We start from the raw sequence: 21,181 nt of genomic DNA, 5'->3' as shown, positions 1-21,181 counted from the left end.
AAGATATCGTTGAAAAATAGTGTAGAAATCAACTATATAATTGAATTATTTTGGGTATTTATAAATCCCTACAGAATAAACATAGGAATTTAGAAATACGCAATTATTTTTAATATGTACCAAACTTTAACCATCAATATAAGTAACCACAACAAAGATTTTGCACACATGGGCTTATTATTAATTTTATAATTAAGTGATGTTTTTATAAACACCTTATCTATATTAGACAAATATTTATTATGCTAAACGTCAAACTGTTATCATGATAAAAAATTAACAGGTACAGACGGCATTTATTAGCGTTATAACGTCGTTATGACAGTGTTGTATAAACAATTGTTTAGACAACGTTGTCTTGATAACAAACGTCATTTTATTGTAAAATTTGTTTAGAACTTTGTTTTTGTGCAATTAAAATTGATTTTTAACATAAGTTTCAGTGAAATTAGTGTTTATATACCAAATTTGCATTTAATTTTAATTGTTTTTATAAAATATAACATTATTTCAATAAAATTATGTGTGAGTTGTCGTTATAAAATCGCATTTCGTTACCCCTATGCATTAACATAAACAAAAAACTGACAATTTTTCTGCCGACGTTTTGTCAAGAGCCGTGATAAATCTTTTTCTAATAGACACAGGGTAATATAGACAAGGGCTAATATAGACACTAGGAAAGACAAAGTCATATAGTAGGAATATAGGCGAAACTGAAGGGGTTGTCAAACAAAATTTGTTATTCTCTTCACACAGACGAGTTCTGAGAGAATTAAACACACTTCAGAAAACTAAACATACTCACAAAACTTCAAATTTTCTTCGCGAAATTGCGAGGATATTAGCACTTAATAGTTATTCTTATCACTTAAACTTAATATTTATTATTTTTTTGCCACACTTTAAATGTATTTAAAATGCCGAAAATAATTTATATTTTACAAACGAAAAAAAATATTTTTTTATTCCTTGACATTTAATTTTAATTAAAACTGAAAAAAGAAAAGTTGTAAATTATCGTATTTAAAATGAAACAAGTGTTTCACATACTTTTTTCTTTTTCCATTGGTGTAGAAAAAATACCAAAACGACGTGTTTATATTATGTTTTAAGATGAAATGTCTTTCGAAAAAAAATTAATTTACTAATATTTTCATTCACTAGTATATGAAATCCCAGTAATTACACACAAAAAATAACGCATCAAAAATACATTTATTATTTAGTACCTTTTTGAACAACTGCGTTTATTTTTGTGCTTCTACCAATACATTCTCACTAGGGTTCTTATGAAAAGTCGATTTTTCAACTTTTTCTTTTAATTAAAAGTCGACTTTTAGACTATAAGTATTTTATAAATAGTCGACGCACATAAAGAAAACAACCCGACGAAAAATAAAACAAACCGCAACAGCTGTTTTATCAAAATAAACATTTTTTTTGGTGTGGTGAGTTTTTTTTGTTTACAAATATGTTGTTGTGCACGTGGAAAAGACGCAAAAACTCGTTTTCAATATTTACATTTTCAATATGTGTTTATGCACGTGGAAAAGATTCAAAAAAATTGATTTTCATGATTTACTTTAAAAAAATTATTTTTGATCAATTAAAATATGTATATAAATGTGGAAAGGAACAAATCTGATAAAATATAAATATATTTGGGATTATATCGTTACAGAATGCCTTTTAATAAAAAACATTCAAAAAATAATACTATGGTCATATATAGAAAATAATATATAACTGCTATCGGACGATCTTGTGCACGATAAAAACCTATATAGAACTTTAAGTTGGAAATATACAAATCGGATGGCATAATTTGTTTTGTGGAGTTCATCGTTCTAGGGTGTGTACTACAGCAACAAACTTTTTTTACAAAATGTGACTATATCCGTATATAGAAAATTATACATAACTGCTATCGGAAGATCTTGTGCACGATAAAAACATATATAGAACTTTAAGTTGGAAGTGTAGAAATCGGATGGCATAATCTGTTTGAGATTTTAGGTAGGGTCAACTGTGGACCGACCCTTACAAAATTCAACAGATAAATTTTGTTTTATATAAAAGTTGTTGTCGAATTTTATAGCTATTTTTTAAGCCAGTTATGAGTGGTAGTAATTTCCCGAGGTGGACCTTATATCGGGGATAGGTTAAATTATGGACCGATCCCCTTAAATTTGACAAAACGATGTTGACTCCTTGTTTATGTGGAATTTCTTTGCTATATTGGTATTTTTATTACAATTATTGGAGTTAATATCTTTTTCTGAAGGGGAACTTATATAGGGGTAGGGTCAATTTTGAACCAACCCAGAAAGGTTTTGGATCATATAAATCTTGTAAAATAATTTCCTGATCCTCATAAAATTTGGCAAAAAGATTTTAGTTCCTATAAAACTTGTTTTTGTCGTTCTTCTTCGCTATACTGGAATATTGAAGCTCAATAATAAACTCCATCAACTAAAAATATTTTGGCAAATATTGGCTAAGATCCTAGTCTATACTTTTATGGATTTTAGACCAATATTTCGGTGTAAAAGTTCCTTGGCTCCTTGATGAGTTTATCGTATACCGATATTGTCCATTTTCAATAACAAACTCAATCTTAGACTGTAATAAGATCCCAGCATATACTTTTATGGATATTAGACCAATATTTCAATGTGTTACAAACGGTGTAAAATGTTCCTTGACACCCAGATGGGTTGTGTCTTCCAAGTGGTGATTTAGCGATCTTGAAAGTGACGGAACTAATAGGGAATCACATTGTTCGCCGGTCTCTGGTAAGATTTTAGGTTGATGACTATCAACCTGTATTTAAAGCATTAATATGTCATAGCTGTATTCTTGCATAGTCGTAGAATGAAGAAAAGATCGAAGTATTATTATGAGACCGTTTACAATAAGGCTGTGTTGGGTACCAGGACCCTGCAATATACACAAATGAGGTATCTGGCGAACTGATACGATGAGGCTCGAATCTTGTCCCATATGAACGGAACAAGAAGTTAAATCCACCCCTTTTTCATTTTTTAGGTTGATCTCCGATGGATTCCGTGACTCTTTCAACCAGTCATGGCATATAGAATGAATTGCACATTATATATGGCCGTTTTAAAAATACTTGATTCTAATGAAACCGGGATTATTATTGGGGTAGATGGTGTACACCAAGAACACTTGCACTGGCTATAAAACATTATTAAAATACATAAATTTTTCTTAGCACAAAATAATATGTCTAGTAATTTGTTTTTTTTTTTTCATTTGTTTACGTTTTTACAGAAACTCACCACACAACAATCAAAAACAGCTGTTAGGGTTTGCTGTTTTATCAAAAGGTTGTTTTATTAACGGGTATAAATAGTCGACTTTTCGACCTTTTCCGACTTTTTTCGACTTATGGACTATTTTCGACTTCTATCGAATTTTTTTTCGACTATTTTTGTCTTTTTTCGAGTTTTTCCGACTACTTTAGAGTTTTTGACTTTTTTTCTACTTTTTTAACTTTTTCTACTTTTTTCTACAATTTTCGAGTTTTCGACTTTTTCCGACTTTATTCGACTTATCGACTTTTCGACTTTTTTCGACTTTTATTAAAAAAGTCGAATCTTCGCCTTTTTTCACAGACGATAGTCGAGTTATCGACTTTTTTGGAACAAAATAGTCGACTTCGACTTTTTTCGACAAAAAGTCGATTGTTCGATTATTCGAAAGTCTATTTATAGAACCCTAATTCTCACCAGTTAGGTTTTTGACAGGGGACTTAGGTCTTTGACGATACCTTTCGCCTATACGCTACTATATGGACAAAGTTTACTAAAAAATTGTTTTGATAATTCTGCCATAACACTGCAGTAACGATAATGAATGCTGACTATGCCGGATAATTTTTATCATGATAATAATTTGTCATTCAGCATGACAAAAATGTCTCAAATTAGAGATGAGATTATTTTATAATTATTTTTTACGATTGTTTTTTAACCATGTCTATATTTGATAAATATTTATCATAGTACTTAACAAAACGTCGGCAGAACAAGTGTCAATTTTTTGTTTATATCAATGCAAAAGGGAAACAAAACACATGTAAGAATGCTATATTCAGTTGTGTCGAAACTTATATACATACTTATATTTTTAATTTTTAAAAGTTTTTTCTAACATTTAATTTTTCAAAAAAAAAATGCTGAATTCTTTCATAAATTGATTCACACCCCTGTTTCTATTCTATTTTTAAGTGCCTTTAGGGAAGATTAGATTAGGTTGATAGGAGGATGTAAGTACACCCAATCCGCAGAAATACACCTAGGTCACTATCGGGCCCGTTGTGCGCTCCTTTTCTTGAAAAATTTGTTCACTGAGTATATTATTTTTCAATGTTCAGAAACTCAGTTTCCTGGACGTTATTCCTAAGAATTTTCCAATCAGTGTTAGTCAGGAATGTTATTTCCGAAATAACAACACTTCCAAGATACTTGGATCTAACTTCGACGGATGTCTGACAGTGGCAAAGAAAGTGCTCCAGAGTTATTTTTCAAAAACCGGTTTTCGAATAGTTCGAATAGTTGATATTTGAAAAAAACCGATTGATATTTTCAAATTCGGAAAAAACCGGTTAACCGGAAATCTAGTAAAAATCAACTGGATTTGCTCGAAATCTCATAAGTTATAGATTTCGCTGTAGTGTAAAGGGGGTATAAGATTGATAAAATTTTGTTAAACAGTTAATTCAATCAAAAAAGTTTACCAAAGGTGCTTCAGAAAAATATATCCTTGCTCCTGGACTCCAATATTTTTAAAATTTAGTCGGGCTGTATTATTATTTATTTCAAAATTTAATTTAAGTAATCTTTGAATACAAAGCAAACAAAAGTATTCGAAACCTGTTAACTATATCGAGCTCCCTTCCCTTTAAAGCTAAAAAGAAAGAGCGAATGTTTTTTCGTTGCCGACTACTCCCGAATGTCCCATATGTTGTAAACCTTACCTCTGGGAGAGTATTTAGTTAAAGCTTTCTTATAATCCAATACGGTCTTATACTATGTTTTCACTGCCTTGAAATCTACTAGATTTGTTTTAAACCTCCTCAAGGTGTTTTCACTGAGCTTAAGGTTGTATTAGACGACATGTATTTTACAAATGTATGTACTGTCATTATTTTTAACAATATGTATTTCCGAATGTATGTCAAAATTTTTATTTTACTTACGATTCCTAATTTTTTCTATAGCACCTGCCTGCGTTTTTCCGTATGATTTAACCTATAAATGTAATCAAAGCTGTCTTTTTAATGTGTAAAAATTGTTAAAATTATAAATTAGTTTATTAAAAATTAAAAATATGTACTTTTTCATGTTCTTTATTCATTTTCTTTAATTTATTTTTTCAAAAAATTTAATTTCAAAACAAAACATCTGTTTTGTTTACGGTATTTTTACACGATGTGTATTTTACATATGTACTGTCAAAATTTCCATCTGTAAAAGTTGCACATATCGTCTGATATATATGAAACATTGCATGTGTTATACTATGTTCACATATCCATGTTTTTAACGTGTTTTTGGTGTTTTGAGTTTAAACACAACCGTTCACATATTAAATTACCGTGTTTTTTTGCTTTGAAATGTTTTTCCGTCTTAAACATTTTGTTTTAAAAATTATGATTTTCACTTAAATTACACTAAAGTTAATATTTAAACACAATTATTTATTAAATTAAAAAAAAAATTAAAATCTTTTCAACAACAATATTAATATTTTTTGTAATTTCAATTTTTATTTTTGACTAAAGACGCGCACAGTTACAACTGTTTGCACAAGTTTTGTAGTGTCTCCTACTGTGAGTGCGTATTGATGAGTAGTTGACTAGTTCTGGTACAAGTTGATATTGTATTTTTTCAAACATAGGTAGTGTGAGTGAGTACAGAGAGAATAAGAGTAACATACTTGTTTTGCTATACTTTAGCAAACAAATAAAATAGATAATGATGGTTGTACAACAAATAACTTATTGTATGCTGCAGCGCATAAAAACACAGTTGTTTAGAAATATTTTTTTATTATTTTAAAATGTATATTCGGTATCTCGTGATCTACAGGAGATATCGTAGCAAAATTTAACACAGTTAGAGCTTAAAATTAGTCACCTCGACTCAATTTTTTTAAAATCAATAAAAATGCATTTATGATCCGAATTAAAAAAAAAAAAACATTTTAATGGAAAAATACAAAACAAAACTTTTGAAAGGGTCCTTAGTTTCCTAATTGAAAATCCTGATCTCAGTACAATTTGAAAAAAAATAAGTTTTTAAATTTTGTCGAAATTCATCTCAAATATTCCCTAAATTGTAAAATTTGTAAGAAAATTTTTGGTCCGCAAAAAGACTTTTATTTAGCGCATTACACAGGACACAAAGATTTTGAAATTTTTCTAAATATGTAAAAATTATCGTAATTTTAAGAAAAGTTTACAAAAATATTTAGCGTTTTACTTAATGACTTTTTTAATTTATGTAGGAATTCTGAAGCACTAAAAGTAATTCTGTGGAATAAAAGTACTTCAAACAGTTTTATGATTATTTTTTCTAAAAAATTTAGGAAACTTTTTTTACAATTTGTACTGAGATCATTATTTTCAATAGGTGTGAAAATTATTTTTTTTTTCGAGTTCACTACGACAATACACATCATTTGAGACTTGTGCCCACTTTAAATCACAAAAAGCTGTTTCTAGTTACACTTTTCTTTAGGTCAGATATTAGGCTTAGACTTTTTTTGAGATTTTTTGAGAGACATTTTTCAAAATTAAAAAAAAAATGTTCTTTTAAATGTTGTATTTTAATTTTTTTATCAAATAAATGATGATAAGGAATATCTATATATTTTCTTTTCATTAATTATTGATTTTATGTCGATTAAAAAATATAACTCTAGAGACCACCTAAAAATATTTATGTAAAATTTAATTTCAATATCCTCAATAGTTCACTAGAATTATTTTCAGAAAATGTTGAATTATTACCAGAAAATACTGATTTTAAAAAAATTCAGTTAAACGATTAATCGAAAATTTTAAAATGGTTCAGTTCATTTTGTATTTGAATCATAAAAATGTATAATCAAATACGTATTTAACAACAACAAAATTAGAAACAAATAAAAATTTTGTGTATGAAATCAATCAAAAATGAAACTTCAATAAATAAAATAATTGAAAACGAGGTTTTGGTAATTGAAATCGTTTTTCAGTTTAAATAAATATTAAATAAAAAACTAAAAACTGAACTAGAACTAAAAATATAAAAATATAAATAAATAAAAAAATTAAAAATAAATATAAAAATATTCACTAATTTATTATTCATGTATCACATATTTTTCTTTTGTTTTGAAAAAATTTTATTTAATATAAATAAACATACTGCATCAATATAGATTCTTTGTATTACTATAAGTAACAATAAATAGTCAAAAATATTTGTAGTACAACAGTTATTTGAGAGCAAGAAACAAATACAATACAGTATTCAACTCAAAACCATAAGCAACTGGTATCAAAGTATATTAATAAAGTAGCGACATCTCTTGTTGTACAACAACATCTACAACAACCACATGTATTTTGTTTTTGGAATAATTTAAGATTGTGTCAAAATAAAATTTCCTGGAACTACAATGTGAACAAAACATAAATAAAAAATATTACTTTTAAGTTAAAAATATTAACTATTTAATTATATTATTATATATTATACAATTTATTACACTTTTAAACTACTTTAAAACCACTTTTAATTAACTTTTTCTACTTTTCACAAATTTTAACAAATAGCAAAACACAATTTAAAAATGGCGACGTAAACAATGTTAACAATTTTCAAAACAAACTTTGACAACTTGCTTCATTTATCTAGTTTAAAAAAATAGTCAGCTGTTCAAGTGATGCTACTTTATTAATATACTTTGACTGGTATTGTTTTTGTGGATAGAGTGGATGAGCACAAGCAAAAGCATACAATATCAGTTACACTCATTCTCTCATTTATATTTATAGTATTAGGTACTCACCATGGTGTTTTTGTTTTACAAATACTTTGTGGTGTAATACTGCACGTCTTTATTTTTGACATTACTTTTTGTTCTAGCCAAGGCGAATTCAGATAAGGTGGTGTTATTCAATCAGCTGATAATTTTTTTCTTAATTCGCCTGGTTTACGTAGCTGTCAAAGTTTGTTATTGTTTACATTTTTATATTTAAAAATTTTCGTTAAACGAAAAAAAACTTCGTTAATATTTTGAATTATTTATGTAAAAAATCTAAAAATACCAATCATCTCGTAAACAAATATCATTTTATTTAAATAATGGCATAATTGGTATGTATACAAATATGTTATTTAGGAAAACTATTTTTTTTCTATTAAATGTTAACATATTAAACAATATTGTTATATATTTTATATTAACATTGTGTAGATAACGTGATTAACTAAAAAAAATCTCTTCCGGAACACTTTATATAAAGAAACACATATGAAGAATTTCGCCGAACAGCGTCAGCTTACTTTTACATATGGCTTAATTTTGAAATCTATTAAATGTTAACAAATTAAACAATATTGTTTTATATATACACTATGTTGATAAAGTGATTAACTAAAAAAAGTCTGTTCCGGAACGCTTTATATAACAAAACCCATATGAGGTATTTACCCGGCCGGCGTCTGCTACATTATGGCCAAATATTGAAAATTACTCCGCCGGAGTAGAATTATCCATTCGCAACAAAGATTCATTCATTCGTTATATATATTTTTTCGTTAATATGTACTTTTTTATGTTTATTTTCAGAATATATTTTCTTCACAAATTTTAATATCTTTATCTTTATTTTTAATAAAATATAAAAATTTTACAAAAATTTTCATGAAATAAATTCGCCGTACTTATGGTTTTTGACATCTACGTAAACCAAATGCAAAAACAAAATACATGTAAAATGAAATCTATTAAATGTTAACAAATTAAACAATATTGTTTAATATATACACTATGTAGAAAAGTGATTAACTAAAAAAAGTCTGTTCCGGAACGCTTTATATAACAAAACCCATATGAGGTATTTACCCGGCCGGCGTCTGCTACATTATGGCCAAATATTGAAAATTACTCCGCCGGAGTAGAATTATCCATTCGCAACAAAGATTCATTCAATCGTTATATATATTTGTTCGTGAATATGTACTTTTTATATTTATTTTTCACAAAAAAAAAAATAAGTTTTACTTAACTTCAGGCACTCACTTAAATTTTGCAAATTAATCTGCCGGAATAGAATTTTTCGTTTGAAACAAACATTATTCAATTCAGAATATATTTTTCATCAAATGAATTCGCCGTACTTATGGTTTCTGACATCTACGTAAACCAAATGCAAAAACAAAATACATGTAAAATGTTGTTGTTGCAGAACTGCCACCACCTGAATCTGAATTCGCCTTGTCTGCGATCGTGTTGTGTACATATAATTTGTCGAAAATCTTCGTTGTCAGAGCAATACTAGCGCCGACGTCTGTTTTAAACACACTATGGCAGTGGTGCTCAAACACATACTAACTTAGAATAACATAGTTTTATTTGTGTTGGTAAAGCAGCAGAGAACAGAATTCAATTCAAAATAAAAGTATACTAATAAAATGACTACAAACTATAAATTATATGCTGATTGTCAAATATATATTGTGGATTTTGACAGCCAGCGTATATCAAAGTCTATATATAAAAACTATCAACTGTTCTCTCATATTCTCCTACATTAATTCGGCTTTCTCAAAATTTTGTTGTTGTATTTATGTGTGTATTTTAAAAACGTCGCGCACAGACATTGCTTCAACAAGTGCTGATCAGCAACTGATTTGATTTTGTTTTTCAAGTTTAGAGCAAACCAACTGATATTGCTCATTAGAAAAAAGAGAAGAATTAAACCTATAGTGTATGTGTATCAACTTAGCGTCATCAGAATTTTCTTACCCTATCACGCGTGCTATGAAATGGCAATCTTGAGCTCCTCTGCACAATGGTAAAGGGCGATCCCTACAAATATTTTTGGCACAAGCTTTTTCTTGTTGGATTGATAAAGGAAAAATAACCTTTTCATATAATATATTTTTGGGAAATTATACAACATTAATTCTTGGAGGATTAAGAACACTCAGTCTTTAGTGCTGAATACGTGGGATACAATTTTCCTTGGATTTTATGTATATATGTTCATATGGATTGCCAGGATATTGACGACGTTGCGTCTCAAAAACAAGTTACTGACAACAAGGTTGAACAGCAAAATTCCAAGAGGAGACGTAAAAGCATATCAAACCCCAAAAACATTAGCAGCAACAGATTAAGTCTCCTAGCTGACCTTGACATAGAGAGTAATGATGACTCCGCCGGCACTGCAAGGAATTACGGCACTGTTAACAAGCCAACTAATTCCACTTCAACGACACCAACTGGTAACAAATTCTGCCCCCCTATATTTTTGTACAATATTAATGTACAACATCTGGTGAGCCAACTGGAGGCGAAATCACCCAAGATAAATTTTAAAATAAAGAATGTTAACAGAAATAAATGCAAACTTTATCTTTCAGACGCCACTGTCCATACGGAAATGATGGCGGTACTTAAGGAGAAGAGGATAAACTCCTATTCATTCACTCCTAGAGAACTGAAGCAAATCTCGTTAGTTCTACGTGGCCAATATCACGGCACTGACATCGAGGAACTAAAATCACACCTGGATGGGATAACTCCCGATGTAATCTCAAAGGTTACGAAATTTACAACCCCATACTCTATGAAAAACAATTGTGACACAGGTCTTTTTCTTGTAACTTTGCACCCCGGCAAGAACTTGAGCGACATATCGCACGTAAAATTCGTACTTAGCCAGGCAGTTGTCTGGGAAAGGCCAAAGAAAAAGGATAGAGAAATACAGTGTAGACGATGTCAACATTGGGGTCATATGGCAAAAAATTGTAATTCAGACTATAAATGTGTGAAATGCGACCAACATCATCTGCCTGGTGAATGTAACCGGAATAAAAACGACAACTCAAACCCAAAAATTGGCGAGGCTGCACATTCTACAAAAATTATGTGTCGAGAAAAAAACAATGCCTACGTGAGGCTCAAGAAATTAAAAGTGCTGCTAGCAGCAACGTCAACAAATATATTTCATCAGCAGTTAATCCAGCCAAATCATTTGCAAGCTTTTTTCATAAGCCACCTGCGGACAACAAACCTGTTCAACCGTCAATTGTTGAAACATTTTTAAAACTTGCTGAATTTTTTCTCGAGCCAGAAGCACTAACTCTAGAACAAGAACTCAATAACTTCATGAACGTGTACAAAAATAGGCCAAAAGTAGAAGCCGAAGGGGAGTTCCTGCGCCTTTTTAAAAAAGTTCAACAAGTTCATGGGCCATAGAATCATCAATTTTTTAACATTTAACGTCAGATCTCTCTTAGAGAGAAGTCGTCAAATAGATCTCACTAACTCCCTTAACAGCAACAAAATAGATATCTGTTTTCTACAAGAATGCCATCTCCGTAGACAAAAAAAAGTTTTCTTGAATAACTACAACTTTATTTATGATAACTCCCCCATTGGAGTAGCCATTGCACTTAAAAATAACATCTCATACAAAAGAGTTGGTATCGACGACCTAAGTATTTTTACAGAACTGGCTTGAAGACCATTCGTTGGATATCACAAGGATTTGTCATAACAACCCGTCATTTTCAAGCGCAAATTCATTTCTAGATCATTACCTTATAAGCACTTCCTTGATGAATAATGACACCCCCAACTACAAGATCTCATCCCTCCCGACGTTCTCGGATCATTTTCCATTGAAATTGGAAATTAATATGAATGCTTCCTACAAGAACACCGATTGGAAACGTTTTCAACTGGACTTAACTATCAGTTCTAATATTTTAATGCCACCGAATAACAGAAATTTGGAAAACACTGAAATTGAACAAATTATAGTAGAATTTAATGAATGTTTCAAGTCTTCTCATGATCTACATACAACGAAAGTAGAAATTAAGAACGGCAAATTTTTATATTCCGACAAAATTAAAAATTTTTATAAGATTAAATATAGATGGCAAAGGGAATTGAAGAAAATATATCATCGCTATGGAAATAGACTGAGTAACGAATATAATATACTTTCTAAGCAAATACAGTTGCTTAAAATAATTATAAAGGATCTTGTTAATATGGAGCAAGCAGACATTTTTTACAACAAACTAAAACATATCAAACCTGGACCTCATGCTTTTAAACAGGTATATAATATTGTTGGGAAACATAAATCACCTTTTTGCCACAATATCTGTATTGACAACGTTACGGTAATCAACAGTGATACATGTTCTGCGTATTTTAAGGAATACTATTCCAACATATATACGAAAAAACTTCCTGTTAATCCGGTGGCCGATCTTGCTCATCGTGTAGGCTCGCATATTGAGAATATATCACACCATATATATTCTTTCAACAGTGAGTTCAACTCTCTAGACAATGAGGATGCGTACCATTTACAAATGTCCACAACATTAAATCGATCATATCGAACATAAAAAACAAAAAATCCAGTGGCCTCGACGGCATTTCAAATTTCTTGATAAAAAATTCCCTGACATAACTATAGAGCTTTTGACTATTCTCTTCAACAACTGCCTCAATAATTGCTACTTTCCACGGGCATAGAAAATGGCGAAAATTTTGCCAATCAAGAAGAAAGGCAGTTGTAATAGAGCTGAGGACTTCCGTCCAATTTCACTACTGTCAAACATTGTCAAACTGCTTGAACATGTAATCAAATCAAAACTTGAAAATGAATTTCTGATCGAGCCCATTCCATCATATCAATTTGGGTTTAAACGCCATCATTCCACTCAACACGCCCTAATGAAATTCCAAGATGATGTAACTGTGAATCTGAGGAAAAGATGCTGTACTCTGCACAGTGGTATAGGAAAAAAAAGAGGGAAATAATTCGGTAACTGCTAAACGGTATGCACAAAGAGGAGGTGTTGTCGAGTTTAGGTTTTGAATTTGGACCTTATAGGCCAACCAGGGGCCCGGCGGGGGGTCCTCAAATTAGCAGACCTCGGCTATGTTAAATTTTTAAAACGATCCTATTTCTTCATTTGAGTTCCGATAGCAGTAAATTATCTCTTATAGTTTAGGAGATATTCGCATTTGAAAATTAAAATTTTAAAATTTTTACCGTTCTTACTTTAGTTTTTTTTGATAATAGCGGGTCCAAATATTCCCGATTTTCGCCATTTTTTTCATTCGCTTAACAACAAGTTTATATATCAAGCAGTGAAAGAATTATGTAAAAATCATGACTGAGTCCAAAGTTACAGGCATTTTAATTTAAAAAATTAAAAAAAGGCGATTTTTTGTCATTTTTTTGGGAAAAAAGTATCTTTTTTTTTTTAAGTTATCTAAAAAGTTTCTAAGAAGATGTATATAGAATTTATACTTTTTGGAAAGCTGACTTTACATAAAATACGATAAATGAAACAAAACCTAAAAATTTTTGATACCGAGGGGACCAGGTCCATCCAAGAAAACCCTATTTTTTATGGAAAATTCAATTTTGAGCAAAAATTCTCAAATCGCATAGTCGATATCAAATTATAGTGACCTGTTTTATATGACCCAATATGTTCTTAATCATTTTGTAACGGGTTTCGATAACCCCGCCCCTGGTATGGATATAATAGGCAAAAAACCAAAAAACCCCATTTTTGGGATTTTTTAAAACTTTTTTGGGAATTCCGGGATTTCTAATAAGAAAATTCAAAATTTTTTTTTCAGTTTTTGCGAAGATACAAATTTTTCAAATTGTAATAAAAATTTTATTTATGAATATTTTTTGATGAAATTTTACAGTTTGGTAGATTTTTTTACTCAAAATCCAAAATTAAATAAACATTTTGAATTTTCTTATTAGAAATCCCGGAATACCCAAAAAAGTTTTAAAAAATCCTAAAAATGGGGTTTTATGATTTTTTGCCTATTATATCCATACCAGGGGCGGGGTTATCGAAACCCGTTACAAAATGATTAAGAACATATTGGGTCATATAAAACAGGTCACTATAATTTGATATCGACTATGCGATTTGAGAATTTTTGCTCAAAATTTAATTTTCCATAAAAAATTGGGTTTTTTTTGGATGGACCTGGTCCCCTCGGTATCAAAAATTTTTAAGTTTTGTTTCATTTATCGTATTTTATGTAAAGTCAGCTTTCCAAAAAGTATAAATTCTATATACATCTTCTTAGAAACTTTTTAGATAACTTAAAAAGAAAAAGATACTTTTTTCCCAAAAAAATGACAAAAAATCGCCTTTTTTTAATTTTTTAAATTAAAATGCCTATAACTTTGGACTCAGTCATGATTTTTACATAATTCTTTCACTGCTTGATATATAAACTTGTTGTTAAGCGAATGAAAAAAAAATGGCGAAAATCGGGAATATTTGGACCCACTATTATCAAAAAAACTAAAGTAAGGACGATAAAAATTTTAAAATTTTAATTTTCAAATGCGAATATCTCCTAAACTATAAGAGATAATTTACTGCTACGACGACATTTTTATAGTGCTTGATGAGGAGATTCTATATACGGAACTCAAATGAAGAAATAGGATCGTTTTAAAAATTTAACATAGCCGGGGTCTGCTAATTTGAGGACCCCCGCCGGGCCCCTGGTTGGCCTATAAGGTCCAAATTCAAAACCTAAACTCGACAACACCTCCTCTTTGTGCATACCAAATTTCATTAAAATCGGATTAACCGTTTAGAAGTTACCGAATTATTTTCTCACACTAAATGGGATAGAAATCCCAATAAAAGACAATATAACATACCTTGGAGTTAATTTCAACCAGTGATGCCAAGTGTAGGGATTTTTCCCTTTTTGTAGGGATTTTTTTCAAAAATTTCACGTGTAGGGAAAAAGGGAAAGATTTCTTACTATTGTCAAATTGTAGGGATTTTTCAATTTCATAGTTTTTAACAACTAAAAATATACTCTTTCATGTATTAAACTTTTAAATTAAAAATGAAATCAGTTTTAAGTGTATCGTTAGTAAAAATTCCGCTTGTAATTTCTACAATATTTGTACCTACATATCGCTACAAGACTGGCATAATCCAAAATTCGGCTTTCTTGAACTAAGGTCTTCAAAACATGCGACATACTAAAATCTTTCATATAGATTTATGAAATTTCAAATATGTCTATTATTTTCGATGTGAAATCGATTTTTTGTAAACGTAAAAACTAAAACCCACGTTTTTGTGAATATTTGACAACTAAAAATTTAATTTCAATTTAGATGAGAAACATATTAACCTCAACTATCTGAATCTGGATTTTTAAAACCCCTTGATTTGTTTAAAAGTTATTAAAAAAATAGTTAAATGTCATTAAATATTCATATCCATTTTTCTTGAAACGACTTTTTGGATTATGCCAATCCTGTAGGGCGATATATTCTGACTCCTTATAGATAGAGTAGTCGGGGGCTTAATGCAGTAACTCAGGATTGAAAAAATGAATTTAATGTTCTGAAAATTTATAAAAGTAAACCGCAAAAAGTAAACGCAAAAGTAAACCTTATTTAAAATAATTATTTTATGAAAATTTTTTTGTTGCAGGCACATAAAATAAATTTCTATCACGATTCGATATACTGCCATAAATCTTTCAATTGTTTTTTTTTTAATCTTAACTGAAGAGTCAGGGTTGGAAGATTTGTATGATGTAAAATTGAAAGAAAAAAAATTAAAATTTAAATTCTAGAAATTTTCATTCCTAAAAATTAAAAAAAATACATACATATATGTATATTATAAAACGGAGCTAATATTTTAGTTTTTGATGTTATTTTTGTATTTTTTTAAGATAAACTTTGAAAAAAATGGAAAAAAGTAGTGTAGGGAAAAATGTAGGGAAAATAAAAAGTGGGTGTAGGGAAAAAAGGGATTTTTTCTCATAAGCGTAGGGATTTCTGAAAAAAATCTCCTGGCATCACTGATTTCAACAAACTTTTTAAGTTTAACTGCCATGGACGAACACTTCTGACGAAAACTAAACGCATTGCTTCGATGTTCTCTAGGTTGCTGAATAGTACATATTTTCCCAAAAATACTAAACTCCTCCTGTACAAAGTGGCAATAAGATCCGTCTTAACATATGCTTTTCCAATATGGTTTTCCATCTGGAAAGAAATATTTTACGTAAATGTATAAACCGCGACTTTAAAAAACATACGGAAAGATTTTCCAACTCATTCATCTATGAGACTGCTTCTGTGACTCCATTTTGCAAGTATGCTCTAGCTCTACAAAGGAAGTTTGTGGACCGTCTCGCTGATCATGAGAACCATCTAATGAACGAGATTTTTGCGGCACAAAGGGATATCAGCTGGCATAACTCCTATTATCTATCTCCTGTTGGAACACTCAATGAGAATATTATCTTGGACGACGCCACCTACGAACTGCCAGATTTCTTCAAGAAATCCGACCAGGGGACACACAGGGGCTGATATTTTATATACACTTTTTTCGAATTTATCTGTGATATTTATACATACATATACAGTGAATCAATTAAGTAATTTGCCTATGTAAAATTTTATAAATTTTAAGAAAAAACTTTATCTAAACAATTATTTTTAGCAAAATAAAGCAATTTGTTTGTTGTATTTTTTAAAGAATATCTTATATTTTAATAAAATACCATAAAAAGTAAAATCGTGATATTAATTAACGCGATTTTTGATCAAATGTGAACGTATTGTTAATTTTTAAGGTCAATAAAGTATTTTGCTTTTTTAGGTTTTTTGTTCATTTTTTTAATATTGCTGCATTATTTTATAAAATTTAATATTTTTATTTCTCCTATGTATTAGAATAACATTTTTTAGATATTTTAGCAGTGGAACGACTAAGTTTGGACATTTCTTAACCGATTTACTATCCTATATACCTATAAGAATTTCTCAATATTTGACTTAACATGAAATCTATCGTTTCTTTGATTTAATTTCGAAAATAATAAGTAATTTTGAATTGGATACATGATATATTAGGAAATCAATGGATTTGGACCTAGAAAAAAATTTTAGTGGGGTATAAATCTATAGATTATAACAAAAATAATCTGGGTTTTTGGTCATATTGTATTGACAAACAAAAACTACATTACGGAAACCCCATCTATTTGGGGAGTACTGTGTGAATTTCATTTAGAATTGTGTAATATTGATTCTTATTCAATAAAGCTAACACTAAGTACCATCCTAGCCACTCTAAGTATGGGGATATCACCGTATACCACTATAGAACTATTACATGCTAGAATCTTGATATTCTACCTCATATTTTGAATGCATTATTTTATGAATAAAATACAGTAGGCGTAGTTGGATTTGGATAGTTATTCTTGATTTGGGTTCTAACTATATATAAGTGTATGTATTAGTTGAAAAATATTGCTTTTTTAGATCTTAGGTGATGAGAACCGCCTCTATTTGTAAATATCTAAATTAAGTTTTTTTCCCGTACCACACGATAGTTCACTTTATATTGTTTCGAAGCAACCTAAGGTCTGTTTAGAGGTCTAAATTTAAACATAGTGTTCTTTTAAGTTCGTATATGGACTTTGGAGAAGATAAATGAGGACTTCAATGGTTTTTGCTTGAATACAAGTCGCTCTCCTTTGTCAGTTAAAGATTTTGAATGACAACTCAGTGCGTTTTTTTAATAATTCTTTGTGTTATTTCATCAATTTCTATATTTTATATTTTTTTTAATGATTGATTAACCTTCTCATAATTGAATTTCATTGATTTATACTTGTCCTAAAAATCTAAACTAGATTTTTATATTGGAATTGCCTCATTATTTCCTTTTAAACATTTTTAACGCAAATAACTACACAGTTTCACACAATGAGGATATGATTTTTGAAAATTACAATTGAAAAATACTTAACACGTGTCCTTTTAACAATAAAACAATAAATTCCAAAAAGCAATTAAAAAATAATTTGAAAAACCCAACGAAATTAACTGGAAATTTCAATATGCAAAATACTTTATTGACGTGCAAATTATGATGAAAAATAATAAAATGCAACAACAAATGCACCAAAATTATTATTTTAATATTTTTTTCTTGGTTTTCCCATTCTGCACAATCTCTATTTTCAATTGGAAACCATAAATTTACTTTTTACCTGTTTTTTGGAATTTTATTTATGAACAAAAAACAAAATTCTCTTAAAAAAGGGTAGGTAAAAAACTTAGTTGATTCACTGTATGTGATATTTTATATACTTTGTTTACTAGAATTTAATACCATTTTTTAAGGTTACGGGTGGTGAATTGTATTATTTTCACAGAAAATTCTACTTATTGATTTCTAAACTGCTTTATGGATGGTTTATTGAAATCAGATAGAGTCCGATTTTATATCTATCTCTGCGAGATGAACTCCTTTCAAATAATTATATTAATTTGTGATCACGATCTGGAAACCTTTCGGTTTTAATTGGTTTAACGTTCTGTTAACTGTAAATTTTGATTTGTTCAATTTCACTGTTGTGTTAACGTTACTTGACAGTATTGTTTGTATTGTATATATTAGTTTTGATTATTGTATTGTTTATTTATTTTTAACAGACATAGCTCTGTTAGTCAACATAAATGCCGCGAGCAAGCATTGACATTTCATAAAAATATAATGTACACATAGTGTTACATCTTCCATCCATTTTGCAGGCTAGTAGCCATTTCAATTCACCGTGTATTAGAATAAGACGAATATAGTTCTAAGAAACCTTGTTACATACATATATCTTTACTCTTATAAGATTTTTGTAGTGTCAAAAATGAAATAAGTCGCAATAAAAAAAATTACTGCTACTACTACCACAGGGTATACAGAGGCGTCACGAGCAAAAAACTATTTCCCTCTCTTTCGCACAAAACGAATTCAATAATTTTTTTTAGCTGTATTTTATATACCTCTTCTCACCAAACAATTTCAAAATCAAACAAAAGCTGATTTTAGACTTTTTTAAATGTCAAAAGTGACACCTCTGTATACTTTGTGCTACTACTATGGTAAAGGGCAAGGCGAATTCAGATAAGGTGGTGGCAGTTCTGCAACAACAACATTTTACATGTATTTTGTTTTTGCATTTGGTTTACGTAAATGTCAAAAAACATATGTACGGCGAATTCATTTTATGAAAAATGTTTGTAAAATTTTTATATTTTATTAAGATATTAAAATTTGTGAAGAAAATATATTCTGAATTGAATAATGTTTGTTTCAAACGAAAAATTCTATTCCGGCAGTTTAATTTGCAAAATTTAAGTAAGTGCATGAAGTTAAGTAAAACTTAATTTTTTGTGAAAAATAAACATGAAAAAGTATATATTCATGAAAAAATAATATTACGAATAAATGAATTTTTGTTGCGAATGGATAATTTTACTCCGTCGGAGTAATTTTCAATATTTGGCCATAATGTAGCAGCCGACGGTCGTGTAAATACCTCATATGGGTTTTGTTATATAAAGCGTTCCGGAACAGACTTTTTTTAGTTAATCTCTTTATCTACATACCCCTTATTCACAAACAACATTTTTATTTTATAAAAGGTTTATAAAATAAAATTTCCATACAAAATCTAATTTATAAACCGTTTATAAAAAAATGTTGTTTGTGAATAATAATAATAATAATAATAATAATAATAATAATATATAAGAGTATATATAAAACAATATTGTTTAATTTGTTAATATTTAATAGATTTCAAAATTAAGCCATAACGTAGAAGTCAGCTGGCGCCAGCCGGGTATATACTTCATAAGCGTTTCTTAATATTAAGTGTTTTGTTAATCACGTTATCTACACAATTTCAATATAAAATATAAAACAATATTGTGTAATATGTTAACATTTAATAGAAAAAGATATTTTTCTTAAATAACATATTTGTATACATACCAATTAAGCCATTATTTAAATAAAATGATATTTGTTTACGAGATGCTTGGTATTTTCAGATTTTTTACATAAATAATTCAAATTATTATCGAAGTTTTTCTCCGTTTAACGGACATTTTTAAATATAAAAATGTAAACAATAACAAACTTTGACAGCTACGTAAACCAGGCAATTTAAGAAAAAAATATCAGCTGATTGAATAACACCACCTTATATGAATTCGCCTTTGTAAAGGGTATACAAGATTCGGCAAAGGCGAATATTGAACTCTAATTCTATGTTCACATATTAATGTTTTTAACATGTTTTGCAAAAACACAATTGTCCAATTCACAACTGGTCTTTATATTTTTTTTCACTTTAAAGCTTTTTTTAAATGTTTACTTTATGAAATTATTCTTCTTCTGTTTTATCTTCTTTAAAATTTGGCATTCACATGAGAATGATAGTTTGACACTGAATACGAAATAAATAAACATATGAAAAACAAACTTAAAGTTATACGAGCTTTTTTAATTTAAATTACCAACAACATTTATACACAAGTGTAAACTAATACAAAAATAAACACGATGCGTAGATACACGAGGCTTGTGAAATGGACAAATGAGTTTAAACACAACCCTTCACATATTAAATTATCGTGTTTTTTGCTTTGAAATGGTTTTTCGATTAAAAAAATTACTTTTAAAAATAAAGAAATTCAATTAAATAACACTTAATTGAAGATTTTGAAAATATTATTTATGAAACTAAAACATTTTATTATCGTCTAAACAAAAAATTATTATTTTGTGTAGATTTATTTTTTGGTTCTGACATTACTCTTAGTGCTAGCTGTGTTCAGTAAACAATATATATATATATATATATATATATATATATATATATATATATATACACTACATACCTATGTATTCAAACGTAAGGAAACCAAAATTTTTTTCATATTATCGATGTTTGGAAGATGGTTAGTTTGCACTTCTTAATGCAATTTCCTCTCTGTTACCAGCGCAGAATATAT

The 21,181-nt window shown here is 29.1% G+C and overlaps 1 protein-coding gene across 1 annotated transcript; it reads left to right on the top strand.

The window, feature by feature from the left end:
- Positions 1-10,297: 10,297 nt before the first annotated feature.
- On the top strand, positions 10,298-11,359 carry LOC119607440. Its single transcript, XM_037961330.1, has 2 exons — positions 10,298-10,535; positions 10,674-11,359. The coding sequence occupies exons 1-2, from the start codon at positions 10,298-10,300 to the stop codon at positions 11,357-11,359; spliced, it is 924 nt and encodes a 307-aa protein (XP_037817258.1).
- Positions 11,360-21,181: the final 9,822 nt, after the last annotated feature.

This window comes from Lucilia sericata, unplaced genomic scaffold (genome assembly GCF_015586225.1).
Source record: "Lucilia sericata isolate MDLA Ls3-8-SP2 unplaced genomic scaffold, ASM1558622v1 Contig000695F_arrow, whole genome shotgun sequence".
NCBI classification, from domain to species: domain Eukaryota; kingdom Metazoa; phylum Arthropoda; class Insecta; order Diptera; family Calliphoridae; genus Lucilia; species Lucilia sericata.
This window is presented reverse-complemented; position numbering and strand designations above follow the sequence as displayed.

Excerpts from the sequence above, each read along its gene's own strand:
- LOC119607440 (XM_037961330.1), top strand. The coding sequence starts at position 10,298 with ATGGATTGCCAGGATATTGACGACGTTGCGTCTCAAAAACAAGTTACT. Across the intron at positions 10,536-10,673 it reads CACTTCAACGACACCAACTG|ACGCCACTGTCCATACGGAA; the intron begins GTAACAAATTCT and ends TTTATCTTTCAG.